Consider the following 22,507-nt stretch of genomic DNA (forward strand, 5'->3'; position numbering starts at 1 on the left):
TAAAGCTAGTTCCATGCTCCATGTTTCTGAGTATCATAAAGCTTCTTGCTTGAGCATGACATTATTTCACAATTTGGGGGTTAGATGAAGTAGATGGGCCCAAAGTTATTATATAGACATGTTAAAACTAGCTACAATGAATTTCCTTTTCTCTTCTCTTCTCTTCTCTTCTCTTCTCTTCTCTTCTCTTCTCTTCTCTTCTCTTCTCTTCTCTTCTCTTCTCTTCTCTTCTCTTCTCTTCTCTTCTCTTCTCTTCTCTTCTCTTCTCTTCTCTTCTCTTCTCTTCTCTTCTCTTCTCTTCTCTTCTCTTCTCTTCTCTTCTCTTCTCTTCTCTTCTCTTCTCTTCTCTTCTCTTCTCTTCCTCTTCTCTTCTCTTCTCTTCTCTTCTCTTCTCTTCTCTTCTCTTCTCTTCTCTTCTTTCTACTCTACTCTACTCTACTCTCTCTCTTTCCTTTGAAAAACACTTCTAGGCAAATTTCATGATTGCTGTTTTATGAGGGAAACCCATTAAGGTAACTTCATTGATTATATTTCTGTACTAAGGAAATAGCTGCCAGCACTAAATATTTAAGGCAGTTTATCTGCCAAATGAATATTGGCATTGTATCAGCTGAGCAGTCCTGATGCCAGCACTGGTACAGCATATTCTCCGACTGTGGGGGGTGGCCTGGTATGGTGTGAATATATCCCTAAGTTTCTGAATCCTACTGCCTTTCCCTAAACCCAGGCTAAAAATATAACCTAATTGTCCTCTATTCTGTAACTGGCCTGAGCTGTAACTCAAAGTTTAAAAATCACTTCTCTCCACAAAAGCATGATCTTTTTCAGAGCAGGGAGGCTTCTGTCTGGTTCGTTCCTGAAGTGTTTTGCCTATGTAATTATAGACGTTATGCATAGAGCATGTCTTCATCTATTAATAATAATAATAATAAATAAAAACTACTGAAACTTTGCTCACCTTGAGAAATAAGCTCTTAGGAATGGTCCTTGTTCCTCCAATTGCCACAGAGTATGAAATAGGACATGAAGTAGAATATGACTGCATTGCAACTACTTACCCCCAAACAAACAAATAAAATGATAAAAAAAACCACTACTACCACCACCACCATCACTACAACACCACTGGACAAAAAGGAGTTACTTACATTGTGTCAGGATCCCTGTTAAGGCATTTTTAAAACTCTCCTTGGCTTGCTCCATCTCTTGCTCATGAGCTGCCTTTTCATTCATGAGCCGGCGAACGTGGCTGTTTGCGGACTGCACCATTGAATAAAACTGGTTTGCAGAGCGACGATTCACCTCGCCTCGCTCAATCCAGGTAAGCAGCACTGTGATGGCCTCCGAAAACTTGCTATCATCTAGAACAATCAAAACATTGGGTTTTAAATTGCAGACATAAATATCCTGTCAAGAACACATTTTCTGCTCTGTGTCACATTAAAATCACCGTAAATCACACTCGCAGTGTAACATTTGGGGCAACTTTTGGGTCCTTTGTTCTATCTGATGTAGGAAGCCAATGGTACCATGTGAAGCTCCATAACTCTTCCTTCAAGACTTGCCTTCTGCTTATTCTAATAGCCTTCTCACAATAAAAAGCAGCCCACATACATCCATGGGCTGACTCCTCTCTTTTGCAACAGCTCCCTTAAGCTGTTCAGCAATATGAAATGACCTTAGAGAGGAGTGAGAAGAACTTTATGTTACAAGAACCACTGAAGAAATGAAATTTGTCCTTGTTAATCTTCTTGGCCGAAAGCTCAGTCTTGGAGCTTGGGCTCAGCCCTACTTTTGTCAACAGATTTCACTACCGTCACATTCTTAATTAATGAACAATGACTAGGCTGAACAACTTCTGCTTGAAGCACTGATTAATTACAAGGAACTGCTTTGAACAGATGATGCGTCTGTATTTATTTTGTATTTTGCATTTTTCTGTGCTTTATTTTCAACATTTTTCTTAAAGGAGTCCAAATGAATTCAGGCAAATACCTGGATTACTGCTTTTTGGTTAGTATTCACGTAACTGAAGTAATATTTCTCTGCAGAAAGATCAACAAAACCTGGTGGCTAAATTTTGTGCACTTCTTCCCCAGGTAATCTTATTTCCTCTGACAGTGCTCTCAGCTTCCTCAGAAGACTCTTAACACAGCATCCATTGCACTTCTGGCTTCATCAGGATTAAGAGGACACATTTCTTTTTAAGTCCCATTTAGAGCAAACTGCAAGAAAACGTTATTACAACAGTGTCTTCCTATGGAACCATTTTTTTGTGCAGTTCTCTCTCATTTTTTTTTTCTTAAGGTTTTTTATTCTATAAAACTTCAATTTCCAAACAAATCATTTTAAACAGTTCATCTGGTCCTTGCTGCTTAGATTTCTTCATATATTTTAGATGATAGGTACACCTTTCTGTAGAAGGTATGCTGTTAAGGTACAGAGAGGTAGTATAGTTGTAGCCAAAGGACATTTAAAATGAAAATTGGAAAATATTAAAACCAACCAGCTGTATTGGAGAATACAAAAATGTGGAACGTTGTTTCTAAGACTCTGCATTCCATGTGCAAAGAATAAAGAAATACTAATATTCAAGTGATGATTTGGGCTCTTATTCCCAATCAGTAATCACTTCCCTAAAAGGTGAAGAGCTTAAAGTGCAGAGAGGAAAAGTGCCATGCTCTGCGCCCACAGCCTCTGAGGAGCAGATTTTACTTTGCCTTATCTTTAGCATCTTATTAACTGAAACATGCTTTCAGCTATAGCAATGGGATTTGCTCTCTGCTGTCTGTGAACGCATGTTCACTCAATATCTCTGGAAAAAAACTGCAAAATAAGAACATCATAACTTCCTTTCTCTGTATGATGGTGTATCTGTTGTGACTTTACATTAATATGTGATTTATCGTCATCATCATTCGTTAAGTAATTGTCTCTGGAGAGGAAGAGGCAGTTGGGGATCTTCATTTTCTGTGTTGTCCCCTCGGATTTGTCTCCACATTCTAGCTTCCCTGGATGTATACAAAGCAGGTATGCATTAAGTGGCTCTGATGAGTGAAGTTGTCTGAATATAGGCCTTAGAAAAAATAAATTTAAACAAAACTTGTGCAAAACCTCTTCACTGATAAACAAAATCACTCTCCAAGCTTTTGCCTCCTGAAATACAGGGGAGCTGGATGTCACAAATCCAATACAGCCAAGAACTCACTCCTGGATCATAATGTTTATTATAATTACAGTAGTCAATAAGAATAACCTGTAAGGGCTTTTGGGAATGTTAGCATGCAATTTCCAACAATCTGTAGAGTCAGGTCACCCCGAGGATGGCATCAAACTGTTAACTGCAATGATGTAACTGACTGTGAGCAGAGAGTAACTGCAGCTGAATGTTCTTCTTTTTCTTTGTAGACATCATTATCTGTATCATCCCACATAATTTATCAACCAACACTAAAGCATCATTTTGAGTAAATTATCCCATTCAATCTGGGTCAAGACATGAACCTCAAAGTTGGGAGAAATGGTGCACAGAAGCACCTCTGAAGAGGTACCCCATGACCTGTGAAGAAAAAGTGTGCAGAACTGGGCAATAACATTTCACTGAGATGTATCGGGAAAATTATTTGCACAGAGCCATTTTCCCTTCTTCCTACTTCAGTCTCTCCACAATACACAGCTATGTGCTGTTTTGCTTCAGAATCTATACGAAATGAAAACACCCCTTCTTTTGTTTTGTTTTTATCAGGCACAGTTGGTGTGTATAAGGGATGTACATAAACATGCCATCCATCTGCCAGATGGATTCAACCCATTTAAGGGGACATGCTGAAAACTTGTTTTCAACTTGCTATAATGCCAAGGAGCTGCAGAGGACTGTGGGCTTGTTATAGTTAATTCATAGCTCTATACTAGCAGGAAAAAAGTTTCATTGGTAAACATCAGAATCTTCATTGATTACATAATTAGAAGATACATTAAAAAATGCTAGAGGGTAATATATTCACAACAGGAACACATTAGTTAATAAAATCTTTTATCTACAGTTCTAAAATTTCCTTATTTCACCTTCTAGAAATAGAAAAAATAGAAATATTTTTCTATTCCTAAATCAGCTGCTCAGTGACTGGCACAAGGTAACTCACTGTGAATTAATTTGCTTCATCCAGAATGGAGGGACTCTTTCTGAGCAATCAGAGGTTCACTTGGAAAATCAGATTTTTATACCAGATCGTTCATTTATTTTTTATTTAGTAGATAAATAGCAGAAGAAATGCAGTGATGGAATCTAATTTAAGCAGAGCATGAACTGTCTTATGATTGCAAGCATTCATTAAAAAAATAAAACAAAACTCCTAATTCTGTTCAAAATTATTCCCTTGCGGTAGGATGCACATAAATATACACTGTTTAAAAACATACTCTTAAAATAAATTCCTTTATATAAGAAATGCTCTCAGATGTAATTGTTCCTTAAAAATAAGCACACAGCAAATTATGTCTTGCACTTAAATAATTTCTCCTCCAAGTTGCAGCACTTTTTAAGTAAGTAAGGCAGGATTCATCTCCTTCATGTCAACCTGAGTTTGTACACCCAGACTCCTGGTACAGTCAATGGAAAGAGTTGGACACTTCTTGGATAAGCTTTGTTGGTCCTGTTTTAGCTGTCTACTTGAAGGTGAGGCAAAACATGCCTCAAAAGTGCCTGTTTCCTTCAACCAGCTGTAAAGGAAGCTTGGGGTGCCCTGCTCATATATTGACATCCCTGCAAGAGACATCAGCATTTGGTCTGAGGAATCCCAACTACTACACAAGTACACCAGTTGCAGAACACCCACTCAGCTTTTGTGTATATGTGTTGGGTTTTCAAGTTACACAGCAAGCTGTGATGCACACTGTGACTTTTTCATATACCCACCTATTGCTGGGTGTCTGTCGCTAGAGATTTCCAGGTGCTGCTAGACTCAGTCACATGCCTCTAGAGGTACGATACTTCAAATTCTTCTTATATGAACTGAAGATATTTGGCACTTAAATCCTAGCTCACAACTCAGATGAAATGAAATATAAAGAAAAGAAAATGCATCCTTACAGCTGTCTGGGAAAATGTCATCAGGGATATTTCTACGAAAAAGGGAAAAATTGTTGACAAATGTTTTGCATTTTTCTGCCTATAATTTGACGACCTCCAAGCAACCACAACAGGCACTAACTTCTTAATAGAAAAAGCTATGACAAGAATGACTAACAAATGGCAAACTGGGAAAAAGCATTGGAAACAAAGATTTTATTCTCAGTTTATGAAGTTTCCCTGGTGTAACTCCAAGCAGAATTCAGCTCAGAGGAATCTAAAATTTTGTGACTATTTGTTTCTCAATGTTAAGCAGCTTCATAAGGTGCTTTCACAACTGGGGTGATGGTTTCTAAGGCCCTAGCTATTACAGGGAAGATAGATTAATCCATCACTCTAAAGCCAGGCATTCAAACACTCTTATTACTATCATTTTTATATTTGTATATATATTTCAAATATAGCCAACTTTATATTTCTGTATTTCAAGAATGACATTGTATGCTGGACTTTTAGCCAGGGCATGATCATACATTGCAACTATAGCTGCTTTTAGCTTTGTCAGTATCTTCCCAAAGCTAGGCTTTCTCAAATGCTTGAAAAATATCTGAGATAATTCACACAACCCTGGGAGCCTGTCTAAATTATAGCTATTCTTCTATGTTGTCCTACTGGACGTGCTGTTGTCCAAAGTCAGCACATACTATCTCTTGATCCTAATCTCGCTCCCCTAATGCAGTCTCTTAGGCTTGCAAGGAGATGGTTAAGGACAGAGCTGTTGTTCGTTATCTTAATGCCTGCACCTAGGGAGCATATGCTCATTGCATATGCTTTAGGTTGCATTAATGATCTCATTTTTCTCTGGCCCTTCTGTGAAATAGGAAGAGCTAGGTATGCCCTTAAGCTCTGCCTGGACCAGAAGAAATCCAGTTAAACAACTCTTGAAGGTATCACTGCATCTGAGAGTGTCTGTGCTACAGGGTACATCAAGAGGGGACAAGAGCCATGGGCTGTGTCCCATCCATCTGCATCTGACTGGCAGCTTGTCCTCTGCCAGCTGTAGCTGTGCCACAGGAAGATTTTGTGTCCCCTGCCTCATGCCCACCAGCTCAGCACCATCCATTTGCTGGTGGTTACACGCCCTCAGGTCTGCCTGGAGCTGCCCATCGGATCACATCCCACAGCCAGTTTGTCAAACAGGCCCAGTTATCACAGGAAAGGGGCAGAGGCCAGCTCAGGTTGGAAACTGCTTCACTCCATATAACTGCAGCAGTGAGGATGTTTGAGCAAGATTACTGTTATTCTGACTTCTGATCTGATAATTTGTTAGACTATAACTAAGATTTCTAAACCGAAAACATCGAATTCAAAACAAAAAATGACAAACCCCAGTGCGTGACTGGTGTGGGTGAATCGGGTCAGGGAAAAGGTGTAGTAACATCACTCATCAGCAAGTTCAACCCAGCTCCCCTGTGCATCAGGAACAGTTTGCTTTCCAGCACACGCCACACTTGGTGCCACAATGATGACCTATTTTTCTCTTGGCTTAAGAGCTTCTCCTGCACAGAATGCCTGGCACTGACCTAGAAACACAACTCTTCAGTCTGCTACCCTCACCTTCTTTTTTCCCTGCTCAAATACTTTATATAACTGTGCCACACACCACACACATCAGTCTGGTACTTTGGGGATTAATAGCATTTTTAACCCAATGGTACTGCATAATAAGTGAGAGTCTGGGAATAAATATTCTTACTGCCAAAGAGTTACTTTAAAGAAAGATTAATCATCCACCTTACTCTTTCTTAACTATATGCTACCCCAGAGAAACTTTTGCAGTTATGTAATAAATAAGTGAAACTAGATTATATATATATATATATATGTTTACTAAAAGATATCTTAAAAGGAAATTTCTCCTCCCTGTATCATCAAACTCCTTCCAAATTCAGTCACGCAAGATTCTTCCAGGGGTGGGTGTTTTGTGTGACACACAGAAATCCATTATCTTATCCTGCTGATGCCATTATTGCCAATAAAAAGTAATTATGAAGGTACTGAGCTTCCTCCTTATTTCTCAAAAATCACACCACAAACTTTCAGATCAGTGAGCTGCAATTTCCCAGTTCATAGTAATTAACTCGAGTCATTTTGCAGTGCTGCACATTTAATCAAGTGGGTTTATACTAAAGCCTTAAAATTTGCATTGATATAATACAGATTAGGTGAGGGAGGGCACTTTTGGTAACACACTTAACAGCAAATGTATTTCTTGCAGGTTTATGGAATGAGGTGCCAAGGGAAGTGGGTTATCAGGCCACTGACAGCTGAACCCACCTTCCGCTCTTTTACCAGGAGACAAAACCAGCCTTGCAATGTGCCTGCTCGTAGCCCTTGACTGATGCACTCTGAGCCAGATGTATAGTGCCACAGCAGATGTCAGCAGCATATGGAAGAAGGAAGGAGAAGATGATAATCTAAGGAACAGGGAGAGTGAGCGAACAGATTTGATGCTAAAGCCTCGAAGCATGTCTATTGTAGGTCTCTGCCTTGATATACTACTAATAAAAAAAAGACTGCTAAAAAAAGGTCTGGAGTCTTTCAGCGACAAACCTGGCACACATTAGATTTGTTAGGATGATCTCGACTTTGCCTCCCTCTTCAACACAGACTGGTGCTGAGCTCTATCCTATCAGTGTGAGACCTGCCTCCCTGGATAACCGTGCAGCGTCTGCAGCAATCGCCAAATCTGGCTCTCAAGTGCAGAGCGAGACCGACAGCAGCGCAGTTTTCTTCTCGGTGAAATATCCTATTTCCCAAACAATTAAACGTTGTTTATGTTTCAAATGATGTGCAAGGGTTGAGATTGTCAGGCTTGATGTTACCTGAATCTTGCACAAGATGCATCCCCAGTTAGTTCACTCTACTCTAACTGCCACCTATTTATTTAAATTTCCAATCTGTTCTCTCTTCAGGGGATAATACAGTGCCTGGCAAAGCAGCAGCTTCTCAATTTTTCAAATTATATATATATATTTTTTTAAATGGAAGACCACATGAATAACTTTCCTATGCTCATAAAGAGACACTGTATTTAAAAGGGAGGTAAATATTGGGGTATTGCATATGACTTGCAGATGCTTATGTCTCTTTTTTCGCAAGATATTTAAAAAACAGATATTCAGATATGAAGAGATGTCTTTGTTAAATGGTGGAACTATGTAACTACCTGCAGCAAATAAGACAGATGTAGTATTTTAAAGGAGCTTATTTGCAAGAAGTGATTTCTGAAGATGATACCATTAGGTACAGATATGCTCGAATTAAGAATACCATAACATTTGAAACTCTGCTTTGAAACACAAATGTCATAAGCACACAGATTAAAATGATTTGTTCCAATACACCTGACAGAGCAGCATTCCACTTAAAGATGAAAGGTTCAGCTCATCTCTAGTTGTGTGATGTTCTGGGCACCACGTTACTCAACCATTTATACAGCACCCAGGAAAACAGATGTAAGAATATGCAAATTTGATCCCAAATATCTACCGACACATCTCACTGCGCAGTAATAACACATCTGATTTAATACCGAGGAATCAAAATCTGAAATACATGCATGAAAGAAGAAAGCTGCAATGAACCAGAAGAAAAGAAGGTCACGTTTTTTATAATATAATAGCAAAAGGCATAATATTTTGCTGGGTTTGTTGGCATAAGAACTCAAGGACTATTCTCAAAGGCATTTTAAGGAGGACAGTTCACATTTATGGTAACATTTCACTGTAAGAGATCCTGATTTTTCAGAATTCATATCTACGAAATTATTGAGACATTTTTTTGAGGAAACACAGACTTTTAACCAAAGCAAAAGGATCTCAAAAAGCAGGCTAGAAGTTTAATTAACCTGAGTTACACTTAGCTTTTATCTTATTCCTTGGTGATCAGACAATGGTTTTTGATACTATTTGCACATTTACATCCAACTTTGGAATAATTGAGTCAAAAATTAGATTTGAAGAGCCCCTTTTGAAAAAAGTGAAATTTTGCTTTACCGTTTTAAAAAACAGCACTTAATTTTTAATTAATTCATTATTTAATTAATCCCCCTTCAAGTCAACTTTAGTGGTTTGGAAGGTTAAAAAAAGGCAAAAAACAACTTCTCATGCAAAATTAACTGCCAGTTACTGCCACACCAGGTGGCTTTAGGACATGAGATAAGTAGGAATATGCTGGCAATGCTGGCATGAGAGTTTGCAGCCAAGTCTGGTACATAAAAACAATAATTTCTTTAAGTCTTATGCTGCAGTTTGTGGGAGGTGAAAAAAGATATTGTCACCTCTCTTATAGACCCAATAAATATCTAAAGACCACAACAGAAAACTGTCTGATGAATCTAGTTCATCTCTACTCACCAACAGATTTCCTTGCTGTCAGGAATTTCCAAGGTTATTTTGACAACAAAAGTTCTTTGGACTCAGACCAAGTTGTCTACATCTGTGATTGCAGAGCAGTATCTTGGGATGACAGATGTTTAGCTATCTTGGCTTGCTTTTCAGCTAGTGTTGCTCAGTGAAGTTCTGGAGGCACTGCAGGTGCGGAAACCTGCATGTTGGGCACCTGCAACTCTACCTCATGAATTAGCAACAGAGCTCAGGACACTTTTGAAGTGGGTACCATGGGAAGGTCATGACTTTCCTTAAGAAAATAACTACAAGGCATCTGCTCAACAACCAGTCTTTCATGGTAAATCCTGCCAAGAGCAGATTTGTTTTGATGGATGGATTGTTCAGGCTTTTTAAGCAATGCAAATCTGGTGCTACCCAGAGAAATGATATTTTGACCCCAAGTTTATAAATATATGTATATATAAATATATGTGTATATATATCTTCTGTTAGCTTCACTGAAGCCCACATTTAAATTCTGAACGTGTGATGACATGAACTGACCTTTGTCAGAGTGAGAGACTGTAGATTGACTTCTAGTTTTAGGATGTCACACAGGGGCTCATGGTGAATCTGTGTTGCCCAAGGGAGGCTTTAATATTCTACCCTCTCCCTCATAGGTACTGGCCAAGATGCTATTGGAAATGCAGCAGTATGCACCCGTATAACAATTGGACTGCATTTCTCCTTTCTAGTGTACCTAGTAGAGGAGACAACCCAGTGAGAATGGAGGGGGTTTCTTTACATTCTCCATCCCCAACGGTCTATACAGATGCAGAACCAGTGCTGTTAATCTCACTAAAAGTCAATGGTTAATTAAAACCATTCTTAAAACTGCAACATGTTCTGTTGCTGGATTATAGTGATTTTTAACCCATTAAAAATAATCTTAACATTTTGGTTTCTTAATTGCTTATGTTTAGTCCTGTATGTTTCTGAAATTTATTTTAATTTCCAGAGAAACATTTGGCCTCTATCGTGATCAAAACATTGCTATATTAAACTTGTGCATATATGACAAGCTCTGGTCAAATGTCCTTCAAGAGAACCAAAGCTCTAAAAACTTGTAATAAGCTTTAATTAAGCATGGAAACTTCCCAGACTGAAAAGAAAAACTCTTCTAAATATAAGCATCCGAAACATCTTGCAAAAACCCACATTCACTTGCCCTAAGCAATGGCCAGCCATATGGAAGATATTGCCCAGACTTCTTGCATTTTCTGGCTTAGTTCAGGAAACCTCTAGGCCTTGCTACATAAAGCAAAACTTCCCTATAAAAGATTAACTTCTAAAATATTCAATTGAAAACAGATTCTGGGAACAGATGTATCTAAAGCTGTATTGTATTGCATAACCTCTAGAGGAGCTGGAGTGGAAGCTAGGTAAGAAATAAAAATTCTTATACATGGGCTTCATTCTTCCTTTCCTCCTGGTCTATCAGTCCCTCTGGGTTATTTTACCAATCTCCCAGTCATTTAAGGAGTTATTTAATAGCGGAGCGTATGTGGTCAGAATATCAGTTAGCCAAACTAGCAAGCAGCTGATGTAACAGTGACCAATGCAGTACTCAAAGAGACAGTAGGGTGCATCTCTGCTCCATGCTCCAAGGATGCAACACTTTGCACTGTCCTCCTGCAGCTTCCCAAACACGTTTGATAGTTAGAACAGAGGCCAGCGTGTTGACAGCTAGATAACCTACGTCTAATCTGGGTAATTCTGAAACAGTGGCAAGAATCAGTTTCTTGTGACCTGGCACACAATAATGTGCTTGGCCACCACATGGGGAAAGAATGCCAAACACAGTTGCTAAAAGCTTAATGAAAACAAACACAACTCTAAGAGGTATGAGGAGTCATTTATTTGACTTTTTATTATTTTTTTACTATGAACATTTTTATTTCTTTGCTTCTTGCTTTGTGTGTTAACTTTAAAAGAGAGAAATCATCAAGCTTCACCTTCGTAAAATACTAACTTGGTGAGTGTACCCAGACAAAAAAAAACAAGCAAGCAAACACATGAAGAAAACAATACGTTATCTTGCACATGTACTTCTAACCCTAAAGAGGGAATGAAAGAATGGATGATGGCGTGTGCCAAAGATAAATTGTGCCACTGCAACTGAGGGCCATGTTAAAATGCGGTTCATGAAGGCAATTTAAATACCAGGAGTTAGGACATTCACATGCATGTAATATAATAAAATATCTCCCAGTGAAAAAAAAAAAAAAAAGCATTTTAAGAATCAGGGCTTTAATATGAAGGATGTGTGTAACAATTTGCTTTATTATGAGATAATTTCCAAAGCAGATGACGACATCAACTGAGCAGAAAAAAATCCCACTATATAATTTTCTAAAAGTTGTGTTTTAGCTGTTAAAGCACAGCTAGATGGACAGATGCTATAAATTCCTAGCAGGTGGGTGAGTATCATTACCACTGACATAAAAATGGCAGAGGAATGGGGAAAGGCTAACAGGTCAGGTAATGAAATACATTGGAGAGAAATCACCTCCCCTGTTCTGACTTCTGGATGGCTCCTGCTCTTAAGGAATAATGCACTGCAAAGTATCAAATGCTGCTTACCTTTCAATTTTTCAGCCAGCAAAGCAGCTTCGTGTTCAGAATAATGCATTATTGCTGGAGGAGAAGGAGGGCGCAGTCTGTCTTCTTCCATTTTGCGTCTGTGGCGTTCTTCTCGGGCCAGCATTCTTTGTTTGCATTCCCATTCATAAAAGTCATCTCTTGCCTGAGCAAAATCAACATGAAGTCGACCTGAATCCTTTTTGTCTGTGCTAGATCCTAATCTCATGCGGTAACCTGAAACCAACAAGCAGAACTAACTGTTGCAGAACTTCTTTGCTCATTTTTTTATTTTTTTTTCTTTATTTTTTTCCCCTCAAGTGCAGTTAAAATGTACATTCACATATTCCCCCTTATCTACACAGGATCTATTGATCATTGTGCTTTTACAGACAGATAAACATTCATCCACTTCTTTTTTCCTTGTAATTTTCTGCATCACCTATCAATGTAATAGATGAGATGAAAAACTAACCTCAAAGGTACAGAATCTACATTCCTGTTTAGGAGTCTCTCCAAATATATCATTTTTTCTAGCTGATACTCCCAACATTTCTAAAAGCAAAGGCCAGCTAAACAAAAACAACTACTAAACGAACTACATTGGTTTGAATGTAAAGTCCTTCTCCTGATCCTGTTTAGGTCATGTACAGTTTAGCACTACCTTCCAGCCTGCCAATGGAATTGGAAGTGTGGGAAAAGGCTGAAATTTATAACATTATGACCATGGATGAATGAGCAAAGTGTGCTACGTAAATTTCTGGGCCACAAAGAGGGTGATGTCATATCTGTGTTGATGCTAGATATCAAATTTTGAAGCTTCCCAATTGCAAATACCACATCTCAACAATCTGGCAGTAAACATAAACCACCTACAAGTTAATCTGATATAAAGTCAATAACAATGAAAAAAAAATAAATTGATCATTCTTTAAACTAATTTTAAGAGCATGGAGGGATTTATTAGACATTTGCAAGAACTTTTTCAAAACTAATAATGAAACCTGTCACATCTCATCTTTAGCAATCTTTTACATATTCATAATTTGGTCAATGTGTCATATGCTAAAGTTACCAGACTGAAAAGGCTTTGTTTAAGTCAGAGCCTATATAATAGCACAACAGGGCCCTGCTCTGTATTAAAGCCCTTGACTGCATTCAAAGGATGAACAAATCACACCAAAGCTATAAAAGAACACTTTCATGACCATTCTGTGGAAGAGCATATGCTGGGCACCAACCTTTTTTCAAGTTTTATTTTGAAGGCTGAAAGATATTCACAGAGCAGTTTCTCTAACTTTTAAAATGCTGATTCAGGGAAGATGAGAGAACCCCAAATAGAAAGCTGTAAACAGAGCCTTCAGATGCAGGTAAAAATAATTAGTCTGCACAGGGCTAAGCTCAAATTTCCCCATGCCAACATGCTGTAGTAGCCTCAAGAGGAGAGCATCCCGGCAGAGACTTCTCAAATCATGGCATGTTGTGGAAATGAACTTTGTGCTGAGCTGGCACATAGGAGGCTCTTCAGAAACATGCACTACTACAGCCATTGTGAAATAGCCCCAGGGACAGGAAGTTGCCTTTTAAAATGGCAGGAAAATGTTTGTTCCTTTTGAACATCTATCCGAAAGAACCTACCTTTCAGTCTCATGATTTGCCTGTGGTTTGAAGAGCTTCAGCACCTCACCACTACAGTTAAAACTCCCTTTTGCACTCTCTCCAGGGACAGCAAAGTTAAGGCTTGTGTAGTAGAGTAGGAGCATCTTTGCAAAAATGTGTATCTAGGCATACTCTGTTTTACTGCTGTAAAAACATCTTGATGTATGAATACAAGGGACTGGCTGTACTACAGCACACATGAAACCACAGCTTCAAAGATATCCACATATGTAATGACCCTTTCAAAACAAAACAAAAAGAGCCAAACAAACAATCTGTGTGCCTTTTGCTTGACATTTTCCTTTCAAGCATCTCATGGAGTTCAGCTACGTAGCCCGTCAGTGAGGAAGAGGTATGTCTTTCACGTTTCATCAAGAACTCTAGAGGAAAGCTCATGCTAAGTATTTCAGAGGTCTCTCAAAGCCTGAAGGTGACAAAAAATTCTGTGGACCAGACCAAGACTGGTCTCCAAGGTTCACAAGCTTATGGTACAGAGAGGCTGACAAGCGGTCTGTTTTTTACTTTAACACATCCTCTACTTTGCCCTGCTTTCTCTTGCTCAGAGGAGTACACGCTACTTCCTCCCCAAGAAGGCTATTTGTGGTCTTACACGTAGCTCTAGTGATAAGATGTACACTATATCCATTGAAACATAACAGAAGGAGAATGAGGGTGACCTGTCAGACCTGGAGATCTGAACTAATAAGGGGGTAATTTTGTGGTTTTATGCACAGAGGTCTAGGCATGAAGGGGTCATTGGTGCAGTTACTCTGATAACCATGATAAATGTTTCTCCCCAAGATGCATTCCTCAAATAGTGACTGCTCTGTGCCAAAACAGCATTATCAGCAATGTGAAAGGACACTGCCAGGGTGCCAGGTCTCATGAACCTATAATTAGATCTCCCATCTGGGCTGCAGTTTCCAGGAAGACACAGTCTCTCTTCCTCTCCACTGTCTTTTGCCTCCCTTGGCTGGAGCACGCTGGGTATGGACACACTGAGAAATCCAGTCCTGTAGGAAGCACGATTCTTGTGGTCCTCAAAGCCCCACTTACTCTGAACAAAGAACTACTGGAAAGGACACTCTATCTACACCTTGTGCGTGCACCTGCAAAGTTGAGTCTTCCTGAAGTCTTACCTTATTTTTGAAGTAAATGGGGATAGTGGGAAAAAAACACAAATGGTGTAAATTGAAGTCCAAAACACAGTATCCTCATTAGCACTGGACAAATGGCTCCTCAGGTAACCAGTTTAAGTGCCTCCAAATTAATAGATTTTTGAAATTGGCAGTGAACCACATTGAGAAAATTGCATTGTTTGTTTAACTGTTAAGACTGAAGATGGCCAGTCAACCGGTTGTTTCCCCAGGCACAGAAACCTAGACTGACCTCAGTCAGAAGGGACCTTGGGCATCATCTAGTCCAATCTCCTCCTCAGAGCAGGGTTGACTTCAAAATTATATCAGGCTGCTCAAGGCTTGGCATCTTTCCGTCACAAAAACAGTAAATGTCTTTTTGGCATGGCTTCTTGCATCCTCCTAAATCAGGCATGGGGGACACTACAGGACCAAAGGCATCCCTAGTGAAGATCAGACTCCTTGACAGGCCAATAGCCAGCAAGGCGCTGTGTAGGGTAGGGTGCATGACTTCCAGGACCTTTATATATGGGATCCTAAGGCACCCATCTGTAACAACAGGACTGAGCTGTAGGGCAGCTGAAAGGCTCGCTCTTTTTCAATGCCATGTATCTTTACTGATGTTCAAAGGCATTTAAATGCATGAGAAAATCAACTGCCTTTCCCCCTCCTCATGCATGGGCAAGGAATTGCCCTCAGAAAACCTTTTTCCCAGCTCTTTGCTCAGGACTGCAGCTAGCACTAACTGCATGCCTGGCCTGTCATTTTTAATTTCAGTTTTGCACACACAATGGCAGAGGAAAAAAAGTCTGGGAACATGCCAAGATCCTCACTTTAAAGGAGCAGCAGCAGGAAAAGTTAATGAGGGTGCTAAATAAAAATCAAACACGGTATTTCCATATCACAGATCTAGTAAAAACTCTGTGGCTTGACTTACCTTTGAGTGTTGCTATATTGGGGACCAGGCATTAGCTGCTAACTGGGGATGTAGATCAGAGTGCTGGTGATCAATGAGAACGTGAAATAAAAGCCAGTACACAGTGCTAAATGGAAATCCACATGGGAAAATATCAGCTTAGGAAAAATATATCCTTGGGCTTTTGGGGTATAAGCAGGTCTGTTTGAAGCAACCTGTTTGATCCTTACTTCCAATCCAGGGCCATCAACGTTTGCAGGAGTTACTGAATTGTCATGAATCTCAGCCACAAGACTAAAGTACACAGAGTTTGGAGAAAGAGCTTTCTCATGGGGTGGTATGTTGATTTTAGAAAGCCTTTTCCTTGGAAGATCAAAACGCAGGGCTAAATCAGATCAAAAATCAGGGCTAAATGAAAATATATCAACACAACTTTTTTAACATTATCTTCTACCCACCTCCCAGTCTCCTTTTATACATATTTAATTGGGAATAGAAATGAGAAAACTCAGTGATTAATCTACTTAATGAATTTTCTAATCACTTGCAATACTCCAATGATAAGCACAGGATAAATATTAAGTTTGATGAGATTAGATGAGGTAGACAGATAAAATTGATTAGGTAGACAAAATTGTCATTATATTACAGATATCAAAGTCATGATTCCTCCCTAATATAACACGCATACTGTATTTACCACAAATTCTGTTTGTATGTCTTTTTTGTCTCTTACGGGGAAAAGAAAAGGCCTTAACAATGTGTTTTTCCCCCACCATTTCAGAATACATAATGTTTGAAAGACTGATTAGAAAAACACAAAATTTAAGATCAAATAAAACGTGCCCCTGTCTAATGCCTGACCTCCCTGCTTTGCCTTGCTGGGGGAGATTCAGTGCTCCTTGTTTCATCTGCAGAGGTCTGCAGAAATCAATGGTTGTGGCAAAAAGATGTGAACGCTGGCTGCTATGTGCTCCTGCTTTTCTCCTTCCTCCTTCTCAGCTCCACTGTTTTTTGTTTTTTGTTGGTTTTTTTTTGCCTTTTTTTTCTTGTTTTGGTTTTTCCTTTTTTATTTTTTTATTTCTTTCCCTGATCTGGTCAGAAACACTAAAAGTTCTAGAAGCAAGGAAAGGACTGGAAGAAAAGAAAATGGGGAGAGAGGGTGGAACAGGCAGTGAAGGCAGTGGTGCAACTGATGAAAGGAAAATGAAGAAGGAAGTATGTGAGAACAATACAGAGAAAAGGATCAGGAACTCAGAAATAAGCTGGCAGAAAAATCAGAAAGGAAGGATAAGGAAGGTAATCTGCCTCTGTCTCTGCTCAATTCCTTTGTTATGGTTGCACACTTAAGTGAGGACACACAGCAGCACAGGGAACTTTCTAGTAATCATCAGATCTGGTGCTCCAGGATTTTTCCATAGAAAATTAAAATTAAACCTTACTTGGAGTGAAACAAAGAGTGCACTCAACTGCAGAGAAGCAGGAAACTGAGCTATCAGGATGCTGACGCTGCCCCAGGATGGCAGTCTGTATGTTTCTGCAGTTTTCCCTGGCCTCTTTCTTGCTACTGTTTCTTTTATTATATACAGTAATCCCAGCTCCTACTGAATTTGTAAGCTTCTCACCTCCTCCACAAGTGCTGGAGTTACAAGTTACTGCTGGAGCTGGAGCCTCCTTGGGACAGAAGCTGGAAACTGGGAAGTGTGCTGCCTCTTCTTACTACTGTAAGGTCTGTACCCCATTCCTGTAAACTTTAGCATTATGGAAGTAATAAGTGAATAAGCACCTAAGCAGGAAGGATGGAAAATGGGAAGAGAGGATGAGGAGGGAGGAAGAAATGCGGTAATAATAATAATAATAATAACAGTAATAATAATAAAAAGGAAGAAAAATACATAATGGAATGGATATCTGGAAGAAGCATTAAAATGCAGATGTATTCTAAAGAAATCTTTACATAGGTCTCATAAAACTCATGATTTTGTGGAGCTCGTTGAACAGATATTTAAGGAAGGCAGCCAAGTTATGAAAAAGAAAAAAAAAAGTGAAACGAACAAGTTTTTTTTCTGACAATACATTTCAAAAGTTCATATGTTCTTTTTATTTTCTTTTTTTCCCCCTTTCTTTCATTTAAGATGTAGCCAATGATGACTTGAGAGACCACTGGTTTCTAACTGTGTGAGCTTCCTATTGACACCTAAGGGACATTGAAACTACGTCCTTGCTGCTAAACAAAAGATGGTTAGGATGGGAGCTCAGACAAGGTATGCAGAATTGTTAACTCCCTAGCTCCCTTTTGGGTGGTCCCAGGAGGAGTCCTCGAGGTTACCCTACACAAGGTGGTAAGCATATCTGTGTCAACTGGTCTTGGCCACGGAGTAGTCCCTGGCACTGTTCATTTATGAATACCTTGCATGAGGGGTGAAGGTGTTGTGGGGCAAAACAAAGACAGGGGGTCCTCCAGGACCCAAAAAGAGTGATGAACCAGCCTGTGGAGACACACACAAGGGATGGGGTCCAGCTCAGGGTAGTGAAGGAGGTCTCAGGTGGGAAGCCAATCCTCACGTAAAGGAGATTATAACTTTACAAGGGCATTAACAGTCACTGAAGACTGATTTGAGAAAGCAGAGATGGTTTTCTTTTTTTTTTTTTCATGTGAGTTAGATTTTTAAGTCTGTTCCTTTGTTGGAAAAAAAAAAAAAAAGAGAGAGAATCTGAAATTTTACACCTGAAGTTCTGTGGTACTCATTGTCCTGGGAGGCAAAAGGCACAGCCTTTTGGGTCTCAGAATCCAACCCAGGTGACTGCTGAATACACACACACATAAAGGTAGACTTTATTCAGACTGCACTGCAAATCTATAAAAATATGCCAATGAAATTGCCAGGCTATCACAGAAATTGGCATGGGAAACCAGCAGCATTCCTGGCCTGGTGCCCTCCTCTTTCTACAACCTGTGAGCAAAACTACATAAACCTGTGTAAATCGAAAATAAGATTGCTCTGTAGTGAATTTCAGGGTCTGTTGCATTGTTGTGGGATGGCAGGAAATTGCTCTTGAGTATGCAACATACAAAACAGAGCACAAGTCTTGGCAAACACATGGATATACAGAATTGCCCCTTGTCAGTCCATGCTAGAGCCACTGAGTTTAAAAAAAAAAAAAAAAAAAAGACTTGCTGGGATAAAAGCTAAGAAAATGAGCAAACATTAACATCACAAAATACAAATGAGAAGCAAGGAAAATCCATTAAATAATGTGAAGTACCAGAAAGGTAAATGGCTTTATCAACCATGAACTCCTCTGCAAAACGAATGTGACAAAAATTCTTCTTGCTTTTCCGAATTGCTGTTATATCTCCACACTGCTCAAAGACTTCCTGAATAATTTCCTCCGTTGCGTTTTCTGGTAGTCCTCCAACAAACACTGTTTTACACCCGGGAGGTCTCTCTCTTGTTGAAGGTGGTGGAAGATCTAAGTCAAAACAGAAATCACATTGGAATACAAAATTCGTCTTTTGATCCACTGGTTCCATTCATTCCCCTAATCAGTTCTGGGCAGCAACAGTTATTTGACATAGCATTGAGGCAGGAGAGAGGGAGAAGCAAAATAATTGAATAGTGCAGAGATTGTCCAAAACTGGCTACTTGAATCTAAACCTTTTCAAGTTTTAGGTGGTTTTTCAGAGTCTAATTCCTGTCACTGCGGGTCATTCTCCAGGTGGGAATGTCTAAAAGGATCTTTCTTTTCCCTGCACAGTCTCCTGTTAGAAAATACACAAAAATAGAAAATACTCTGTTTCAAAGCAGGCAAACTTCTGTACCTTCATCATCTCTGGCTCATACCCAGCACTCTCCACACTCACCAGTTTATGCCAGTTTAAGCCCCCTGAAAATGAACCCATGCTGCATATAGTTTGGGAAGCCAGGACTGGACGCCCTTCCCTGGTCTTAGCATAATTTATTTTCTTTGTCAGAACACAGAAGCACAGCAAACAGAAAAACAAAGCGGGAAACATGATGAAGTGACAACATGATGAAAGCACTCTGCCGGTTATCTGTTCTGTCTTTGTGCCAGATAATGGAGTGGACACCAGCATGCAGGAAGGATAAACTCACTGTTTACAAGTGCTTGTGAGATGGAGTGGCTAGAAATTTTATTTTTATGTATATACATATATATATATATGTATACACACAAATCAGAAAACTGTTAAATTTTTGAGGGCTGTATGAAAAATATGCTCTGTCATAACATTTCACCTTGTTTATATGCAGATTGCTAGAGCATTCCTCTAACAGTAATTCTCTGAGCAGGAATCTCTGATTGATATGAATTAGTTTTTTGGCCTTTTAGCACACTAAAGGGGGTTACAACCTTAAAATATCCATATATATATTCGCACACACAGTCAGGTTGATTAAACCATGATCTGGGTACACTGCAAATCAACAGCACCAGACTATTTGCTTAAATTTCTCTTTTGTCTTCATAGTGATGCTGCAAGCAGCTGGTCTGATGGCTATGAAACCAGATTCCTGGGGCTAACACACTCAAAATTAGGCTCTGTGCTTTGTCCTGACGGTAGTGGCTCAGTGGGAAGTTTTCCATTTGCATGAAGTCCCCAGAAGGGGCAGAAGAAAGCCTGGTCCCCAAAGAGGAGAAGCAACTCATCTGCACGCTGCCTCTCCAAAACTGGCATGGCTTGGAGAAATCTGCAGGACTCAGGAGTCACTTCTGACTTGAACCTCTCTGAAGGACATCCCCAGAGATGGTTCTCCACAGCAATGCTTTCACCATCAGACACCTGTGTACAGCCTACATGAGGCTAGATCAGTGCGAACAGGTCAATGAGCGACCAAAAACACGCAGCAGCTTCAGCCACTGCTGGTTTGCACAGGGCTGTGCTTTGTGACACTGATGTAAGGGAAAGACAGATTTCTACTATGAGTAGTGTAGATTTTCAGTTTCTGTTAGCTTTAAGTAATTCATTTTATTTTTTGTACAAGCTGCGTAAGTTTTTACGTGACCTTGCAGAGATGAATAAGCATGCTCTGATACTCCACTATGATTTACACACAGAGCAGAACTTATAAGGAAACATTAGACTTGCCTACAATTTATTTTAAAACTATAGTTTTTATTAGATAAAAACATCTCAGGTAATAAATTTAGGAAAATAACATTCTTTCATCAGACCCACTTACTTGGGTTTGGAGGGAAGAGCGTGCAGCTTTTGCAGTGAATTATTTCTTTGACTACAGGCACATCTGTTGGTGGTGGTGGTGGTACTAACCCCATGCCTGGTATCATTGGGTTGATCGGAGTGATTCCAGTCATCATGCTAAGGCTTGGATCAAAGCCTGGTACACAGATTGAATCTGTAAATATATAACATAAAATCCTGGCTTTTAAATCTTGAAACTACTTGTTACTATTTTCTTGCACAGACAGTTTTGCTTTAGGCTTTTTTTTTTTTTTTTTAAGCATCACTGTTAAAAATGGGAGAAGGGAAAAGAGAAAAGGGAAAAAGGGAAAAGGGAGGGAAAGTGGGAGGAGGAGAGGGAGGTGGAAGGGGAAAAAGGGAGAAGGATAGGGAGGGGGAGGGTCCATTTTCAGTGATCCATTCCAATGAAAAGAATTAAACTATGCATAAAGAAGGGAATGTTACATAATTTAAAATATTAACGACTGAGCAAAATACAGCACATTAAAGTGTAAAATCATGCACCATGAATATCTGTTGTTATCTGGAATGCAATTTTCTGTTTCTTAATGCTACTGTGGTGTTTCCATTGCCTTCTAACCAGAATGTACAAAGAATATCATTTAACATCGATACACCCTCTCCACCTAATTGTCAGACAGATTTATCACAATGTAGCTTTCTGACATAAGTGACCTTGATTTACAAACACCATTTTTGGCTGTTTTATATGAGTGTAGTTAGCCAAGACTCCTAACCTTTTTATCCTGGAACATAACGTTTCAGCAGCATAGGATGGGGTCTTTCTGAACCTTGGAGTAAGTCCTTCTTGTCCTGTTATTTAATTGAATTAGTAGATTCTCTTCAACAGACATATCACTAAAATGCACCACCACAGCCCCATCAAGTACAATGCATATTTGGCAAATATTACTCTTTCTCCTTCCTGATCTCCTTGCCAAGACTTCCATACATACTATTTAAAGCTGAAAGATTTACAGGGGAACACCAGTACATTAACACAAAGATGTGTAATAAGCAGATGTTTTAGATGAGCGGAGAGCCAACTTCTGAAATTTGCTTTTCTTAAAAACAAGGCTTTGGTTTTCTTGAGGCATAATGAATAAAATATTTTAAGAGACCATTCTCTTTGTTGGCATAACACTGCTGCTATTTGGCATCATCAATTATTTAAAAGAAGATAGTTACTTTGGTGTTCTACAGGTTTTCTGCTGAGTTTTCTGGCTAGCAACTAGAAAGTATTTAATGATACATGTAAACACGGGGTTTGGTAGCTTGGGAGCTTGTTTGTTTTAAAGTAGCAAAGACAGAAATGACTCCTTCTCTAAGATTTTTTTAAAAATGTTTAGGAAATTTGAGATACATTTTGCTACAAGGCAGCACAGTCAACCAAATATGACCAGAGAGGTCTGTTTCTTCATCCAAAATCTGCTGCTGAAAAGCTATGTGGCCCTGGGTCAGCCTGCTGAC

At 39.3% G+C, this 22,507-nt stretch overlaps 1 protein-coding gene across 11 annotated transcripts in view; it reads right to left on the reverse strand.

Moving 5' to 3' along the window:
* Positions 1-22,507, reverse strand: part of ENOX1 (ecto-NOX disulfide-thiol exchanger 1) — a 358,808-nt gene that overhangs the window by 76,909 nt on the left and 259,392 nt on the right. For all 11 annotated transcript variants that reach the window (XM_080592774.1, XM_080592773.1, XM_080592781.1 and 8 more), the window contains 4 exons: positions 21,018-21,191; positions 19,078-19,284; positions 12,103-12,336; positions 1,149-1,361 (listed from right to left, as the gene is read on the reverse strand). In XM_080592774.1, the coding sequence (XP_080448900.1) occupies positions 1,149-1,361; positions 12,103-12,336; positions 19,078-19,284; positions 21,018-21,191 (828 nt within the window). The remainder of the gene's footprint in view (positions 1-1,148; positions 1,362-12,102; positions 12,337-19,077; positions 19,285-21,017; positions 21,192-22,507) is intronic.

This window comes from Anser brachyrhynchus (genome assembly GCF_964034855.1).
Source record: "Anser brachyrhynchus genome assembly, chromosome: 1".
Taxonomy (NCBI): Eukaryota; Metazoa; Chordata; class Aves; order Anseriformes; family Anatidae; genus Anser; species Anser brachyrhynchus.